This window comes from Colobus angolensis, unplaced genomic scaffold (assembly GCF_000951035.1).
Source record: "Colobus angolensis palliatus isolate OR3802 unplaced genomic scaffold, Cang.pa_1.0 Scaffold266, whole genome shotgun sequence".
Lineage (NCBI taxonomy): Eukaryota > Metazoa > Chordata > Mammalia > Primates > Cercopithecidae > Colobus > Colobus angolensis.
Window position 1 is genome coordinate 3,010,490 of NW_012115888.1, and position 16,988 is coordinate 3,027,477.

Consider the following 16,988-nt stretch of genomic DNA (forward strand, 5'->3'; position numbering starts at 1 on the left):
TGCACTCCAGCCTGGGAGATAGCGAGACTCCCTCTCAAAAAAACAAAAAACGAAAGAAAGGAAAAAACCCTCAGCAAAGTGAGAGGGGTTCCTGCTAACGGGCCCCCGCCTCACATATTGATTCCCAGGTCACTAGAGGAGCGGAAGAGAGCAGGCTTCTCTTCCCCGTGGAAGAATTCCCCGTGGCCCCGCCCACTTCCCCCCAGTGTGCATGTCAGGCTCCAAGTCCACTGTGGGATGCCCAGACAAGCCCTGGGCAGGTTCCCTCATCGACCCAAAAGCATCTAATGTAGACATTCTTGGAACGATTGGAGATTCCCCGGGGACCCCATTTTATTTGCCTAAGCATTTGGCTGTCTCACTGTTAAGGTATCATCCGGTCCTTGTGGTCTGTGATAGCCATTTCTGGTTGCATGAGCATTAGTCATCCTGTCTCTGCGTTGTGGCATGCCACGGTGTCTTGGAAGGGCTTTGTTACAAGGTATCTGCATTTAAGATAGCCCAGTCATCGAACATTACGAACAGCCCCACCCAGTCGAGTGGGGCCAGGAGATTTCATCACTGTGATCTTAAGTTCTTTCCCAGAGCCCTTATTAGAACAGTTAGATGCAGCCGGGCATGGTGGCTCATGCGTGTAATCCCAGCACTTTGGGAGGCTAGGCAGGTGGATCACGAGGTCAGGAGTTCGAGACCAGCCTGGCAAACATAGTGAAACCCCGTCTTTACAAAAAATACAAAAAAATTAGCCAGGTGTGGTGGTGGGCTACTGCAGTCCCAGCTACTTGGGAGCCTGAGGCAGGAGAATTGCTTAAACCTGGGAGGCGGAGGTTGCAGTGAGCCGAGATTGCACCATTGCACTCCAGCCCGGTGACAGTGCAAGACTCCGTCTCAAAAAAAAAAAAAAAAACAGAATAGTTAGATGTAATGCACCTAGGGTCGAGTCATTATCGTTATCATTCTAGTCATCACAAATGCAGCTGACATTTGGTGGGCACTTACTGTTCTGAACTTCGTGTGGAGTTTACTTTCCAATCACTCTCAACAATCCTCTGAGGGTAGGAAGTATGGTTGTCTGCATTCTAAGACTCAGAGAAGTTAGTGACCATCCTGACCTTACCCAGTACCTGGTGCAGCCCGTATCCATACACAGTCTGACTCTGGATCCCACCCTCTAAACCGCGAGGCGGGTAATACCTGGTTTCAGTGCACCTCAGATTCCACCTCCTAGGCTGCTGCTGGAAGACTAACAGCTCTTCATTCTGTATTTCCTTTCATTCTCGTAGATTATTTGTTAGAACTGCCTGTGGAATGAAATCAAAAGTATTTTTAACAAATGGATATAAATCATGCATCATTTCTCTATGGCTAACATATGTCTCCTTAAGTTGAAAATGAAATTCCAAACAGACTAGGCTATAATACATGATTGTTTTCCACTCTGCCTCCCTTTTAAAGATGTCACAACCTGCCATTTTTAATGCAGAGCGGTTTCTCACTCCATCTCTTCTGTCTTCTAACCTGTCAACAAAAAGCCTCTTGCAGACAGCACCTTTTGGTATCTGCCTGCAGAGTTGTGGGATTTGGCCTCGCACACTGGGTTTTATGAAGTGTTTTTCTAAGTCTTTTAATTATCTTTTCCAATTTTTTTTTTTTTTTGAGACAGAGTCTCGCTCTGTCGCCCAGGCTGGAGTGCAGTGGCCGGATCTCAGCTCACTGCAAGCTCCGCCTCCCGGGTTTACGCCATTCTCCTGCCTCAGCCTCCCGAGTAGCTGGGACTACAGGCGCCCGCCAACTCGCCCGGCTAGTTTTTTTTGTATTTTTTAGTAGAGACGGGGTTTCACCATGTTAGCCAGGATGGTCTCGATCTCCTGACCTCGCGATCCACCCGTCTCGGCCTCCCAAAGTGCTGGGATTACAGGCTTGAGCCACCGCGCCCGGCCTATCTTTTCCAATTTTATATTGGCCCTTTAGACCTCTCACTACTCAGACCTTCCACCACGGTTCATTTATTACTATCTGCTGAAAAGATGATATATTAAAATAAATTCTCATTCTCGTTTTTGAGGAGCAGGACCAAAAAAAAAAAAAAGACTTGTCTCCGGGTTATTTTCCTATTTTGTTTATTTCTTGTTTCTTTCTTGAAGTAAAGAACAATAATTTGTGATAAAAGAAGTCAGACAAGACGCCTGATTATCCACATGGCAGTGTCACTGCAGGTCCCGTCACCTGCGAGCTCGCTTGCTGACCCCTAGGGAGCACTTGGCAGTGGCAGCTCCCTTGTCCTGGGAAGGCCCTGAGAAATCAGATACTCTGGTGGTATCTGTGTTCTCTCGGGACATCGTTTTCCACTTCAGAACTGTCTGTTCTTTTTGTCAGCTACAAGTAAACTTCTGGAAGTTGGCTTCCCCTCAGTGATTGCTCGCTTTTATTGCTAAATGGAAGTAATAGGTTTTGGCATTTGAAATTTGATTTTATGACAAAAGGATGTGTCAGTCATCTAGAAAGGAAGAGAAACTTATACATGAAATTGACATAATGAGCATACCTGACAAATGTATTCTCGTTAGTACATTCTACTTAGAACAGATATTTATAGATCCTTAAATGTCTAATTTGCAATTACTTTTTAGTGTTAGTCTAGCAGGTATATCAATGAAAACTTAGCTGATGTTTATTAACATCACAAACATGAAATTTTTGCTATAATAATAGCAAAATTTAACCCGTTACTCTTTAACCTTGTACTGGAAATTCTAAGCAGTGCAGCAAAAAAGAAAAAGAAAAAAAAAAGTATAACTTTTGGGAAAGAAGGAGGAAAATACATTCTTTTCTATACAATGTAATTTTCTCCTCCCAAACCTATGAGAATCAAGAACTGGGGGATAGGTGGGGTGCGGTGGCTCACACCTGTAATCTCAGCACTTTGGGAGGCTGAGGTAGGCGGATCACTTGAGCAGAGGAGTTCAGGACCAGCCTAGGCAACATGGCAAAAACCCGTCTCTACAAAAAAATACAAAAATTAGCTGGGTGTAGTGGCACACTCATGTAATCCCAGCTACTTGGGAGGCTGAGGTGGGAGGATGGCTTGAGTCTGGGAGATGGAGGTTACAGGGAGATGGAGGTTACAGGGAGCCAAGATTACATCACTGCGCTCCAGCCTGGGTGACAGGGCCAGACCCCATCTCAAAAATAAAAAATAAGAAAAGAATTGGGTCATGCCTATAATTCCAGCACTTTGGGAAGCTGAGACAGATGGATCATGAGGTCTGGAGTTCAAGACCAGCCTGGCCAACATAGTGAAACCCCGTCTCTACTAAAACTACAAAAATTAGTTTGGCATGGTGGTGCATGCCTGTAGTCCCAGCTACTCGGGAGTCTGAGACAGGAGAATTGCTTGAACCCAGGAGGTAGAGGTTGCAGTAAGCTGAGATTGTGCCACTGCACCCCAGCCTGGGTGACACAGCCAGTCTCCATCTCGAAAAAATAAACAAACAAAATTAGCCAGGCATTGTGGCGTACCTGTAGTCCTAGCTACCTTGGAGGTGCGAGGATTATCTGAGCCCAGGGAGTTCGAGGCTGTAGTGAGCCATGGTCATGCCATTGGACTCCAGCCTGGATGACAGAGTAAGACCCTGTCTCAAAAACAAAAAACATGATTCTTTATATCAACTTTAATGTTAGTGTATTCTGGCAGTAGGACCTTTTAAGAATTTTGCTTATTTCATTGAGAATTTGCCTTAATGTAATTTTAAAATTTATCATTGGTCACAATAAACATTAATACAGAAAAGTACCAATGAGGTATTCTGAACAGTTTTAGGAGAGACTTGGTTTTTCCTGGAGCAGAGGCAATGAACCTATGCTAAATTTCATAGGCATTTCTTACACAGCCCTTCAAATTGCATCTTAAAGTGTTAGGTCAGGATGAAAAGCTATTTCAAGCCAGTGGTAACAACTAGTTTATTTTATTGCTTGCATTTGGCCCACCAGGATGGTGGCTGATGAAATGTGTACAAAGTAGCAGGAGTCTTTGCTGAGTGATCATCTGTTTATTCTTTGAATGTTTACAGCGTGCCTGGCACTCAGGGCTGGGGTTTCCTGACTGCATGGACCTTCCTGGGTATATCCTTGAGGTTTGAATGGTGTGTGACCTTGTGTATGCATGCGTGAATTCATTCATCATGCATCAGATTTTATCAAAATTTAAAGGACTGACTTTGTACTTTAATGTTGCAAAACTTGGAAATGTCAGTCTCTTTCAGTATTGGAAAACTTGGGTGGTCAGCCAATTTTATATTATAATGTATTTTTAAAATAACATATTACTTAATAAAACATAACATTATGTAATATATTATTATTGAGTTACCCGGCCAGGCTCGGTGGCTCACGCCTGTAATCCCAGCACTTTGGGAGGCTGAGGCAGGCGGATCACCTGAGGTCAGGAGTTCAAGACCAGCCTGACCAACATGGATAAACCCTGTCTCTACTTAAAATACAAAATTAGCTGGGTGTGGTGGCGCATGCCTGTAATCCCAGCTACTCGGGAGGCTGAGGCAGGAGAATCACTTGAACCCGGGAGGCAGAAGTTGTGGTGAGCCGAGATCGTGCCATTGCACTCTAGCCTGGGCAACAAGAGCAAAACTCTGTCTTGGGGGGAAAAAAAAAATTATTATTGAGTTACTTACTTGTAATTTACTGTGCCCAAAATAGCCTCCCCTGTCACCCTTTCAGACATACCATTTGCTGACTTCTGGGATTCTTCGGAGGTACCTTAGCCTTCTCCAATGGTGACATTCCTCCCTTTGTTTCCAGTGTGACAAGTTGAGCTCCTTTTGTGCGTGATGATTGGGATTCTACCACGTATTGGCCACCCCCCAATACACACTCACATTCACAAGCATCTATTTTTTATGTGCTGAATCATACCGAGAATTTCCCATGGTTTTTTCAGTCTTGAGACCTAGTGTTGAAATACTAATTATAATAAGCCATAAAGCGGCCTTTGACAAGAGGTGGAGATTGCTTATTAACAAAGATTGTAAACAGGAGAGTAAGAAGCAATAGAGACTCTTGCTGGAGTTTTAGCATACATGTCTGCATTGGTGAGAACTGGTTTTAGACGTTAAATTATTCCATGTTATGATTAATGCAGTTGCCACTTATCACGACTCTGCTACTTACCCAATCACTTAAGAGTTAGACTGGAAGCAAAGAAGTCCACAAATTTATTGATATAGTAAGCACATTTATTTTGTTCATTTGCTTAAATATCTTCTTATACAACCTTTGTATTTATTTTTAGAACTTAACCAAGAATTTTTATTTATGGGGTATGTATCAATATTTTTTATTTGGCAGTTAAAATTTTTCTACTTATTTCACCTTTTTTTTTTTTTTTTTGAGACGGTCTCACTCTGTTGCTCAGGCTGGAGCACAGTAGTGTGATAATGATTTACTGCACCCTTGAACTCCTGGGATCAAGTGATCCTCCTGCCTCAGCCTCCGAAGTAGCTGGGAGTACAGGTGTATGCCAGCACACTAATTTTTAATTTCTTTTAGAAATGGGGTTCTTGCTGTGTTGCCAGGCTAGAAAGTGATTGTATGTTAGAGTATATCTTATCATATATGAAGAAAACTTTAATCATAGAAAGGGAAAAATTTAGCTTTTGCACAATGTAGGTGCATTTTAATTATTTTGCTGATATCTGATACGGTCTTTAACACAGTCTAAAAAAAAAGTCTTGAGAATAGCAAATTATTTTGTGTATCTTAACCGCATTTCTTTGCTTTTACCTTTTAGAAGAAGTCACTGATAAATATCCCTAAATTTGAATGATTATTTTCTCATAGGCTTTTTTAAATTGATAAGCACTTGGCAAATAGTTCTTATTTTTCTTTCTGTTTGCACGCATGAAATGATAGCCTTCCCACCTTTAAGTAATTTATGGTATTTTAATTTTTATAATCAACTTTATTGAGATATAATGAACACACAATTAAATGCATCCATTTAAAGTATACATTCCAGTGAATTTTGAATTTACACACCCATTTATCCACAATGATCAAGATAAAAGAGAATCCTCTGCCTCAAAAGTTTCTCTGTGCCCCTTCCCAGGCAATCCCAGCCCCCCACACCTGGCCCTAGGAAACTACTGATCTAATTCAGTCCCTCTAGTGTACAGTTATCTTCTCTAGAGTTCCATGTAATGAAAATACACACTGTGTAGTCTCCTATATCCAGCTTCCTCCAGCCATCCATGTGGCACGTATCACTGTTCACTGCTTTTTTTGGTACTCCATTGAATAGACAGCAGTTTGTTTAACCATTCACCCATTGATTGTCTCAGTTTTTGTTGTAAACATATTTATTGCCAGCAACATTAAAAGACACGATAGAATAGAATGTTCATGAGCTTACCAACACTGTTAACTCACAGTTAAACCTTAACAGTAACTATTGGAACTAGTTTCAGATTTGTAAATTTTCTTCCCAGCCTGAGTTTTAAAAATAATATGGGTACAAAATAGCTTTTTTGCTTTTTTACAAAAAGCTACCATAAATATAACTGTTTCTCTATATAATGTACATAATTTTCTTTAAAAAGTATACAGTAGGCTGGGCACGTTGGCTCACACCTGTAATCCCAGCACTTTGGGAGGCCAAGGCGGGCAGATCACCTGAGGTCAGGAGTTCAAGACCAGCCTGACCAACATGGAGAAACCCTGTCTCTACTAAATATACGAAATTAGCCAGGTGTGGTGGTTCATGCCTATAATCCCAGCTACTCGGGAGGCTGAGGCAGGAGAATCACTTGAACCCAGAAGGCGGAGATTGCGGTGAGCCGAGATCGCACTATTGCACTCCAGCCTGGGCAACAAGAGTGAAACTCCATCTCAAAAAAAAAAAAAGTATGCAGTATTCATATAACTTACTGTATTTGACTTGTCTAATTGTAGAATAATTAGAATTATTTTTCTGTGAAAGTGTTATTAAGGTAACACTGTAGTGAATATTTTCTAAAGGTTTTTTTTCTGCTCTTGAAATTTTCCTTGAAGCAAATTTCCAGCATTGAAATTATTGGAAATTATATAGATTTCTTTTTTATGTCTTTATAAAGTAACAGAGTTGGGTCAATAATAATAATGATGATGATAATAATAATAAGTTCCTGGCCGGGCACAGTGGCTCATGCCTGTAATCCCAGCACTTTGGGAGACCTAGGTGGGCAGATTGCTTGAGCGCAGGAGTTTGAGACTGGCTTGGGCAACATGGTGAAACCTCATCTCTCCTAAAAATACAAAAATTTTGCCAGGTGTGTTGGTGTGCACCTGTTGTCCCAGCTACTCAGGAGGCTGAGGTGGGAGAATCACCTGAGCCCAGGAAGTCAAGGCTGCAGTGAGCCTTGATCACACCACTGTCCACCAGTGCAGGTGATGGGGTGAGACCCTCTATCAAAATAGTAATAAATAATTATAGTAAGTTCCTAGATTTGGGTCAGTTGGGCCGGACTTTGAATTTAGGTTGTGCGACCCTGAGAAAGTTATTTTTCTCCTCTGAACCTTTGTTGTTGGTTTTTCTCTCAGCTATGAAAATTCTAGTATTATATACATATTATATAGTTAGGACAATTCTGTCAGATAATCATGTTGTTTTCCAAAAAGATTATACTAATTTATAGTACTAACAACCATTGTATAAATGTCTCTTTTCTACTAATCTTTATCATTCGGAAATTTTTTGCTAATTTGACAAAACTGATCTCATATTTACCTTAATTTGTACCTGTTCGATTTCTAGGAAGGAAAACAGTACCTGGATTTGCATTTCTCCCTATTTTTGTCGCTCATGTATATGTCAGTGGATCTTTTAATTCTTTCCCTCTCCATTGTTGGTCTTTTTTTTTTTTTTCTGGCATTATTGCATTTTCTTTATAAAGAAATTAATCTTGGCCTTGCGTGTTGGTTCACGCCTATAATCCCAGCACTTTGGGAAGCCAAGGTGGGCAGATCACTTGAGGTTGGGAGTTTGAGATCAGCCTGACCAACATGGAGAAACCTCGTATCTACTAAAAATACAAAACTTAGCCAGACGTGGTGGCGCATGCCTGTAATCCCAGCTACTCAGGAGGCTAAAGCAGGAGAATCGCTTGAACCTGGGAGGCATAGGGTGCGGTGAGCTGAGATCGTGCCACTGCACTCCAGGCTGGGCGAAACAGCGAAACTCTATCTCAAAAAAAAAAAAGAAAAGGAAAAGAAATTGAACTTCTTGCAGTGTTAAATCTCCAGTTGTTTCCTTTTGCAATTTCTATTGCTTCTGAGCGGTGCGTGGTTTCCTTCTTACCACTCTCCTATGGTCCTTGTGTGGGTCCAAGTTCTTTTCGTAGGTCATTTTCATCGGTATTGCCAACAAGTCTGCCCCCCGGTTGGTGTGTATGTGTGTCTGGTTTTCTTTTCCTTTTTAATAGCTTTTTTTGGTCACAAGAATACAGCTCCTCGGTCACAATAGAAAATTAGCAAATCTTAGATATGATTCAGAAAACCCGTGGCTTCAGTTGTTTAGATACTTGTTGTAACAGATTCCTGTAAGTGCCTGTTTATTTTTATTTTTCCTCGAGCAGCATTATGTTAACTTCCACTTAGTATCCTCAGGCCAAGATAAGACCATAAAAAATCCTTTGGAGAAACGAAAAATAGAGATGTGATGAGTGCCTTAGGAAGACAGGTCCACATCTGTTTAGAGTTTCCATCAGCATTTATTTAATTTTTTTTTTTAAGAGGCAGGTCTTAACTCTGTCACCCAGGCTCCCAGGCTGGAGTACACATGCGGTCGTAGCTCACTGTAACCTTGACCTCCTGGGTTCATGCAATACTCCTGCCTTAGCCAAGCCAGGAGCTGGGACTGCAGATATGCACCAACACACCTGGCTAATTTTTTAAAATTCTTGGCTTGGCTTGGTGGCTCACGCCTGTAAACCCAGCACTTTGGAAGGCCAAGGTGGGAGGATTGCTTGAGGCCAGGAGTTCGAGACCAACCTGGCCAACATAGTGAGACCCCCATCTCTACCAAAAACAAAACAAAACAGAAAAACACCCCCTCTCCAAGTACTCCCTCTCCACATTTTTACATCTAAAGAAAATAACAAAATTTTCATCCACTCTGATAGCTATGCAGAAAACTATTTCTTTATTGTTGTCATGACTGTGACTGCCTGAAGTAATTCTTTTGTAGCGTATATAGAAGACTTGTATGTAAGGCAGACACTATGTTTATTTCATTGATTATCTCTGAACGTGCTATAGTTCTTTATCTTCCTCCTTTTATGTGTACTATGTAAAGTCCTCATCGTTTTAAAAGTGAGTTATTATGGGCTGGGTGCGGTGGCTCCCGCCTGTAATCCCAGAACTTTGGGAGGCGAAGGTGGGTGGATCACTTGAGATCAGGAGTTCGAGACCAGCCTGACCAACGTGGTGAAACCCAGTCTCTACTAAAAATGCAAAATAAAAAACTAGCTAGGCATGGTGGCACACACCTGTAATCCCAGCTACTCTGGAGGCTGAGGCACGAGAATCGCTCGAACCTGGAAGGTGGAGGTTGCAGTGAGCCGAGATTGTGCCCCTGCACTCCAGCCTGGGTGACAGAGCAAGACTCTGTCTCAAAACGAAAAAACAAGTGAGTGGTTATGCATCTATTTTTTTTTCCTTGCCTTTTCAATAACACGTAGTAATTTTATGTTATCAGGGGTATTCTACATTTTCTTCAGTGGGAAAAACAACATAAAACTAAATACATTTATTTTCTTCTAGACGGCAATGGATGTGATGCAGTTCAGCAAGGAGGAAGTTCGGGAAGTGTCGAGGCTGCTTGCTGGTATACTACATCTTGGGAACATAGAATTTATCACTGCTGGTGGGGCACAGGTTTCCTTCAAAACAGGTAAGATTATGCCTGCCTGCCTGCCCTCCTCTCTCCCTTTGTTCCCCATAGGAAACTTAAACCTAAATTATTGACTGTCTAGCCTTTTAGAGAGAAAATTCTGGCTAGCTGCAGTGGCTCTTGCCTGTAACCCCAGCACTTTGCGAGGTGGAGGCAGGCAGATTGCTTGAGCTCAGGAAACTGAGACCAGTCTGAGGCAATGTGGCTAAACCCCATCTCTACCAAAAATACAAAAATTAGCCAGGCATGATGGTGTACCCCTGTAGTCCCAGCTGCTTGGGAGGCTGAGGTGGGAGGATCACCTGAGACTCTGCAGGTTGAAGCTGTAATGAGCTGAGATGATGCCTCTGCACTCCAGTCTGGGCGACAGAGTGAGATCTTGTCTCAAAAAAAAAAAAAAGAAAATGTTCTGACTCCTTGAATAGAGAGCTACAGAACATTAGCTGTATCAGATATGAAGTGTCGGTTAAGAAAGGCTCAGACTGTATGAAAAGTTACTAGTCAATTGGGATAGCGGCCATGTTCTCTGTTTAAAAAGAAGGAAAATGAGTCAAATATGTGGAAATATGAGCAACCAGAAATCAACATAGGAAAGTGTTGAGAGTCAGGTGGCATCGTCTGGTTGAGTGCCAGTGTGGTAGAATGGTTAAGACCCTTTGTTTTGCAAGCCAGGATGCTGGGTTCATAGACCTTCCCTGCTTCATGCTGTTTCCTGTGTTATTTATCCCCTGAACACTCGTGACTTCTCACCTGTACAGTGTCTCAGAGATTTGCTGTCAAGATAAAATGAGTTAACATATAGCTATGTCAGTTGTCATTTTGCTTGAGTGATTTATGTATTACTTGTTAAAACTTTTCTGATGGAAGCAATAGATGAGGTCATGGAAGCTGGAAATTAGATGAGTTCAAGTTCAGAGTGGTTCTAGAGGAGACCAGTACTGTAGGCCAGTAATTCTCAAGTGTCTGGTTCCACCCAGTACCTCTTAATATTCTCAAAAATCATAGAACCCCAGAGAGCTTTTGTTTATGTGGGTTGTATCTGTTGATGTTGACCACATTAAAAGTTAAAACTTTTTGGCTGGGCACAGTGGCTCATGCCTATAATCCTAGCAATTTGGGAGGATGAGGCAGGTGGATCACTTGAGGTCAGGAGTTCGAGACCAACCTGGCCAACATGGTGAAACCCCGTCTCTACTAAAAATACAAAAATTAGCCAGGCGTGGTGGTGTGTGCCTGTAATCCCAGCTACTTGGGGAGACTGAGGCATGAGAATCTCTTGAACCCAGGAGGTGGAGGTTGCAGTGAGCAAAGACCACACTTTGTACCAGTACACTATAGCCTGGGTGACAAAGTGAGACTCCGTCTCAAAAAAAAGTTAAAACTTCTAATTAAAAGTTAAAATGAGATATTTAAAAAATATTCTTTATTCAATTAAAAAGAACAATAATAAACCCATTGCATACTAAATGTTCTATTTTTATTTAAAAGACTCTTTTCCAAATCAGAAAACAGTAAGGATAGTCACATTATCTTATCTTTTTGCAAATTTCTTTAATGTCTGACATATTGAAATACAGTTGGGGGCTGGGCACAGTGGCTCACGCCTGTAATCCCAAAACTTTGGGAGGCTGAGGTAGGTGGATCATCTGAGGTCAGAAGTTTGAGACCAGCCAGGCCGACAGGGTGAAACCCATCTCTACTAAAAATACAAAAGTTAGCCAGGCATGGTGGTGGGCACCTGTAATCCTTGCTACTCGGGAGGCTGAGGCAAGAGAATTGCTTGAACCCAGGAGGCGGAGGTTGCAGTGAGCCGAGATCATGCCACTGTACTCCAGCCTGGGAGAGAAAGCAAGACTCTATCTCAAAAAAAAAAAGAGCGGTTGTCATATCTGCATCTAATTGGTTGAGATACCTCATGTTGTGTAGCCTTTGGAATATTCTTCTGTATACTGGGGAAAGAATTAGAGTGAAAAGAGCCAGTAACATCTTACTGTTATTAATGAAAGTAGTAGGCCGGGCATGGAGGCCAAGGCAGGCGGATCACTTGAGGTCAGGAGTTCAAGACCAGTCTAGCCAACATGGTGAAACCATCCGTGTCTCTACTGAAAATACTCAGGAGGCTGAGACAGGAGAATCATTTGAACCCAGGATGCAGAAGTTGCAGTGAGCCGAGGTCATGCCACTGTACTCCAGCCTGGGCTATAGAGTGAGACTCACTCCATCTCAAAAAAAAAAAAGGAAGTAGTTGCAAACCTCTGACAGGATCTTGGGGACACCCATGGGATTCCCAGACCACACTTGTCCAAGCACAAGGCTCTGTGCTGCTAACCTAGGATTCACTAAGGGAGTGAATAATTTAGCAATAACATGCAGTCTCTAAACTCTGCCTGAGGGATTCAGGAGTGTTCTCTGCGTTAAGGTATCGCTAAGCCTGGTTAGCTTCTCAGGGGCGATGGGTTCATTCACGTTTGTCTTATTCTCTGTTTGCAGCTTTGGGCAGATCTGCAGAGTTACTTGGGCTGGACCCAACACAGCTCACAGATGCTCTGACCCAGAGATCAATGTTCCTCAGGGGAGAAGAGATTCTCACGCCTCTCAGTGTTCAACAGGTACACATGCTTTGCCATCCGATCCTGCCTTACTACACACTCCTGGGTTTTCAGATCCATAGATTTGATTCAAATATGTAACTATAATAACAGTTATATTGTAACTGTCATGTATTAGTAACTGTTCAGATGACTTTGGTTCGTGATCAAAATAAAGAAGATACCCAAGGATTGGGAATAGACAAAGCTATTGAATTTCTGTCTAATTGTGTAAAACAACATCTGATCGTTGTTTAACAGGATGGGTCGAATGCAGATTGCCTGACTTTGAACTTGACCCACTTACTACTGTCTGCTCTTGGGAAATTTAGTCATTATGCCTCATTTTCCTCCGCTATAAGACAAGGATAATTATACATAATTCATAGGATTTTTGTAAGAATAAAAACAACAAATATATGCTGAGCATTTAATGTCTGGTATGGAGTAAACACTAAATAAACATTACCTACAACAGTAACAATAATGTATTATAATGAAGACAATATAATAATATGTTTTATTTATTTTTGCCTCTGCTACTGCCTTGAGCAAATGTATATGTGCTAGCTCTTTGTATTAGGGTTCTCTTAGAGGGACAGAATTAATATGATAGATAGATAGATAGATAGATAGATAGATAGATAGATAGATAGATAGATAGAAAGCGGAGGTTATTAACTATTAACTTACACGATCAGTAGGTCCCACAATAGGCCATCTGCAAGCAGAGGAGCAAGGAGAGCCAGTCTGAGTCCCAAAACTGCAGAACTTGGAGTCCGATGTTCTAGGGCAGGAAGCATCCAGCATGGGAGAAAGATGTAGGCTGGGAGGTTGGGCCAGTCTCGCCTTTTCACGTTTTTCTGCCTGCTTTATTTTCACTGGAAGCTGATTAGATTTTGCCTACCAGATTAAGGGTGGATGTGGCTTCCCTTAACCCACTGACTCAGATGTCACCCACACAGACACACCCAGGATTAATACTTTGTATCCTGCAATCAAGTTGACACTCAGTATTAACCATCACACTCTTCTAATATGTTTTTATTTATTTATTTATTTATTTATTTATTTATTTATTTTGAGACGGAGTCTCGCTCTGTGGCCCAGGCTGGAGTGCAGTGGCCGGATCTCAGCTCACTGCAAGCTCTGCCTCCCGGGTTCGCGCCATTCTCCTGCCTCAGCCTCCCGAGTAGCTGGGACCACAGGCGCCCGCCACCTCGCCCGGCTAATTTTTTGTATTTTTTAGTAGAGACGGGGTTTCACCGTGTTAGCCAGGATGGTCTCGATCTCCCGACCTCGTGATCTGCCCGTCTCGGCCTCCCAAAGTGCTGGGATTACAGGCTTGAGTCACCGCGCCTGGCCTAATATGTTTTTAATTGGATAAATAAAAATGCTGACCATATTATGAAGAAAAACTTTGTAAATACAAAGTATAATAGAAAATCAGAACATTTTTAAAAAGAGCTCACATCTTAATTATTGTTTTAAACCTGCTAACATTTGTACCCATATATATGGTTTAGATTCTTTTGTGTAATTCAACATAGCAAGTTGAGTTTGGAATCCTAGTATTTAATCTTAACAGAAAGGAAATATGTGAGCTCCAGTTTATCGTTTCTTTAGATATCTGTCCTTTCCTAGATGGTATCGATTGACTTCACACTGGAGGGCCAGATGCTATGCTAGTCTTGTGTGTGTCTCTCGAGTGGGGCGGAGATGGCCTTGCCTATCTGGGTGCCAGGGTCAGCTGAGTGTGTGCCGCTTCCTCTCCCCACAGGCAGTAGACAGCAGGGACTCCCTGGCCATGGCTCTGTATGCGTGCTGCTTTGAGTGGGTGATCAAAAAGATCAACAGCAGGATCAAAGGCAAAGAGGACTTCAAGTCTATTGGCATCCTCGACATCTTTGGATTTGAAAACTTTGAGGTAGACTTACTAACAGTGCAGCACATGACTTCTCTTCTGTTCATGATTAGCTGCTGTTGAGCAAATCTCTGTAAGCAAACTCTCTTTTTTTTTTTTTCCCAAAGGAGTCTCACTGTGTCTCCCAGGCTGGGGTGCAGTGGTGTGATCTCAGCTCACTGCAGCTTCTACCTCCTGGTTCAAGTGATTCTCCCACCTCAGCCTCCCAAGTAGCTGAGATTACAGGTGCCTGTCACCACGGGCCGCTAATTTTTTTGTATTTTCAGTAGAGATGGGGTTGCACCATATTGGTAAGGCTGGTCTCTGACTGCCGACCTCAGGTAATCTGCCCACCTCAGCTTCCCAAAATGCTAGGATTATAGACGTGAGCCACGGTGCCGGGCAACAAGCACTGATATTTTTCTCTGCAGATCTTTGTTTTGTCTTTTCTTCACCTTTCCATGTCATCGTGAGTGCGCTAAAGATACTTACTAAATGCTTTCCCCCTTCAGGTTAATCACTTTGAACAGTTCAATATAAACTATGCAAATGAGAAACTTCAGGAATACTTCAACAAGCATATTTTTTCTTTAGAACAACTAGAATATAGCCGGTAAGCACTCATAGAATTCCATTTCAATTTTTTTTTTTTAAAGCAACAACTAGATTAGATAGTTTTGAAACTAAGTTTTCATTTAACTTGGCTATGTAAAATCTTTCCACAGGGAAGGGTTAGTGTGGGAAGATATTGACTGGATAGACAACGGAGAATGCCTGGACTTGATTGAGAAGGTAATGTATTTTTGAAGAATGGTTAGACTCCCAAAGGGGTCCAGCTGGGCTGATTCATATTTATGGGAACAAAATAACGTGCACGAACACGCACATCAGAGATGTGAATGTTTAGAACACAATGGACTGTTTGGAAACATCAATGTAAATGTGCAAGGTTGAATTTAAATACTTGGCTGCTTCAAACCTATTGTCTCATGGAACTCAGTATTTTAGAATCAGCAGTGTGTGAATTGGCTTCCCTTAGAATTTAAGGCAGAAGCAAAACCTTGCCAGTACCGATATAGATTTGCCAGTTGTAAAAGTTTTATCCACAGAAGTAGAAGTTTTATCCACAGAATTGCAATGGGTTCAATTTTTTTTTTTCTTTTTTTGAGACGGAGTCTCGCTCTGTCGCCCGGACTGGAGTGCAGTGGCCAGATCTCAGCTCACTGCAAGCTCCGCCTCCCGGGTTCACACCATTCTCCTGCCTCAGCCTCCCGAGTAGCTGGGACTACAGGCACTCGCCACCTCGCCCAGCTAGTCTTTTGTATTTTTTAGCAGAGACAGGGTTTCACCATGTTAGCCAGGATGGTCTCGATCTCCTGATCTCGTGATCCGCCCACCTCGGCCTCCCAAAGTGCTGGGATTACAGGCTTGAGCCACCGCGCCTGGCCCACATTCAACTTTTAACTCATTTCTTCTTTTTCTTCTTTCTTCTAGAAACTTGGCCTCCTAGCCCTTATCAATGAAGAAAGCCATTTTCCTCAAGCCACAGACAGCACCTTACTGGAGAAGCTACACAGTCAGCATGCTGTATGTAGAAACCTGCAATTCTTAATCACATTGAAGTAGCACATCTGTGGGTTGGGGTCACAAACCAGACATGTCAGTCCACTGGCCCAACTGTGCCTCCCACATTGAACTTTTATTCTCAAACCAAAGGTGTTCTCCTGTTACTAGAAATAAATTGAAATAAGCAAAAGGGTTAGATTTGGGGCTACTTGTCAGAATGCCCAAGCTTATTGAGAGAACATAAAATTGTTAATCTATTACAATGACACAGTCGAGAGTTAACATGGTTTTTATAAAGTGCACCATACACCGTGTCCTGAAACGCAGATCCGTGCCAAATTTGGAAAGATTTTCACTGTCTGTTGTATTTAGTGTTCTCTGGAAGTCAAGGGAAATCAGTGAGTGAAATAAGGCCTTGTGTTTTTATTTTTTATTTATTATTTTTTTAGAATAACCACTTTTATGTGAAGCCCAGAGTTGCAGTTAACAATTTTGGAGTGAAGCACTATGCTGGAGAGGTAACTTTTTATTAAGATACCTATTGATATTTGCCTGTTTGATATTCAGAGAAAACAGTAGTTTCAGAACCAATCGTGAATTTATTGGGCTTGGTATGGCAGTTCACATGAGCCTATAGTCCCAGTACTTTGGGAGGCTGAGTCAGGAGGGTCACTTTAGGACTGGAGTTTGAGACCAGTCTGGGCACCGTAGATATAAAAAATATCTACAAGATATTTTATAAAAAGTTAGCCTGGCATGGTGACACATCTGTTGTCCTAGCTGTTCTGGAGGCCGAGGTGGGAGGATTGCTTGGGCATAGGAATTTGAGGCTGCATGAGCTATGATCACGTCACTGCACTTCAGCCTGGGAAATAGAGCAAGACCCTGTCTCTTAAAAACTAAATAAATACATTTATTGAAATGATTTATTTTTTGGATCTTTCAGGGAGGTTGCATATGACCTGAAACTATTCTTTTTTTTTTTTTTTTT

The 16,988-nt window shown here is 42.1% G+C and overlaps 1 protein-coding gene across 1 annotated transcript in view; it reads left to right on the forward strand.

The window, feature by feature from the left end:
* The window catches only part of MYO10 (myosin X), a 213,558-nt gene that overhangs the window by 100,008 nt on the left and 96,562 nt on the right, over positions 1-16,988 (forward strand). Inside the window, exons 9-15 of the mRNA XM_011947462.1 lie at positions 9,811-9,940; positions 12,431-12,549; positions 14,309-14,455; positions 14,944-15,044; positions 15,157-15,223; positions 15,926-16,018; positions 16,447-16,515. Coding sequence (XP_011802852.1) covers positions 9,811-9,940; positions 12,431-12,549; positions 14,309-14,455; positions 14,944-15,044; positions 15,157-15,223; positions 15,926-16,018; positions 16,447-16,515 — 726 coding nt within the window. The remainder of the gene's footprint in view (positions 1-9,810; positions 9,941-12,430; positions 12,550-14,308; positions 14,456-14,943; positions 15,045-15,156; positions 15,224-15,925; positions 16,019-16,446; positions 16,516-16,988) is intronic.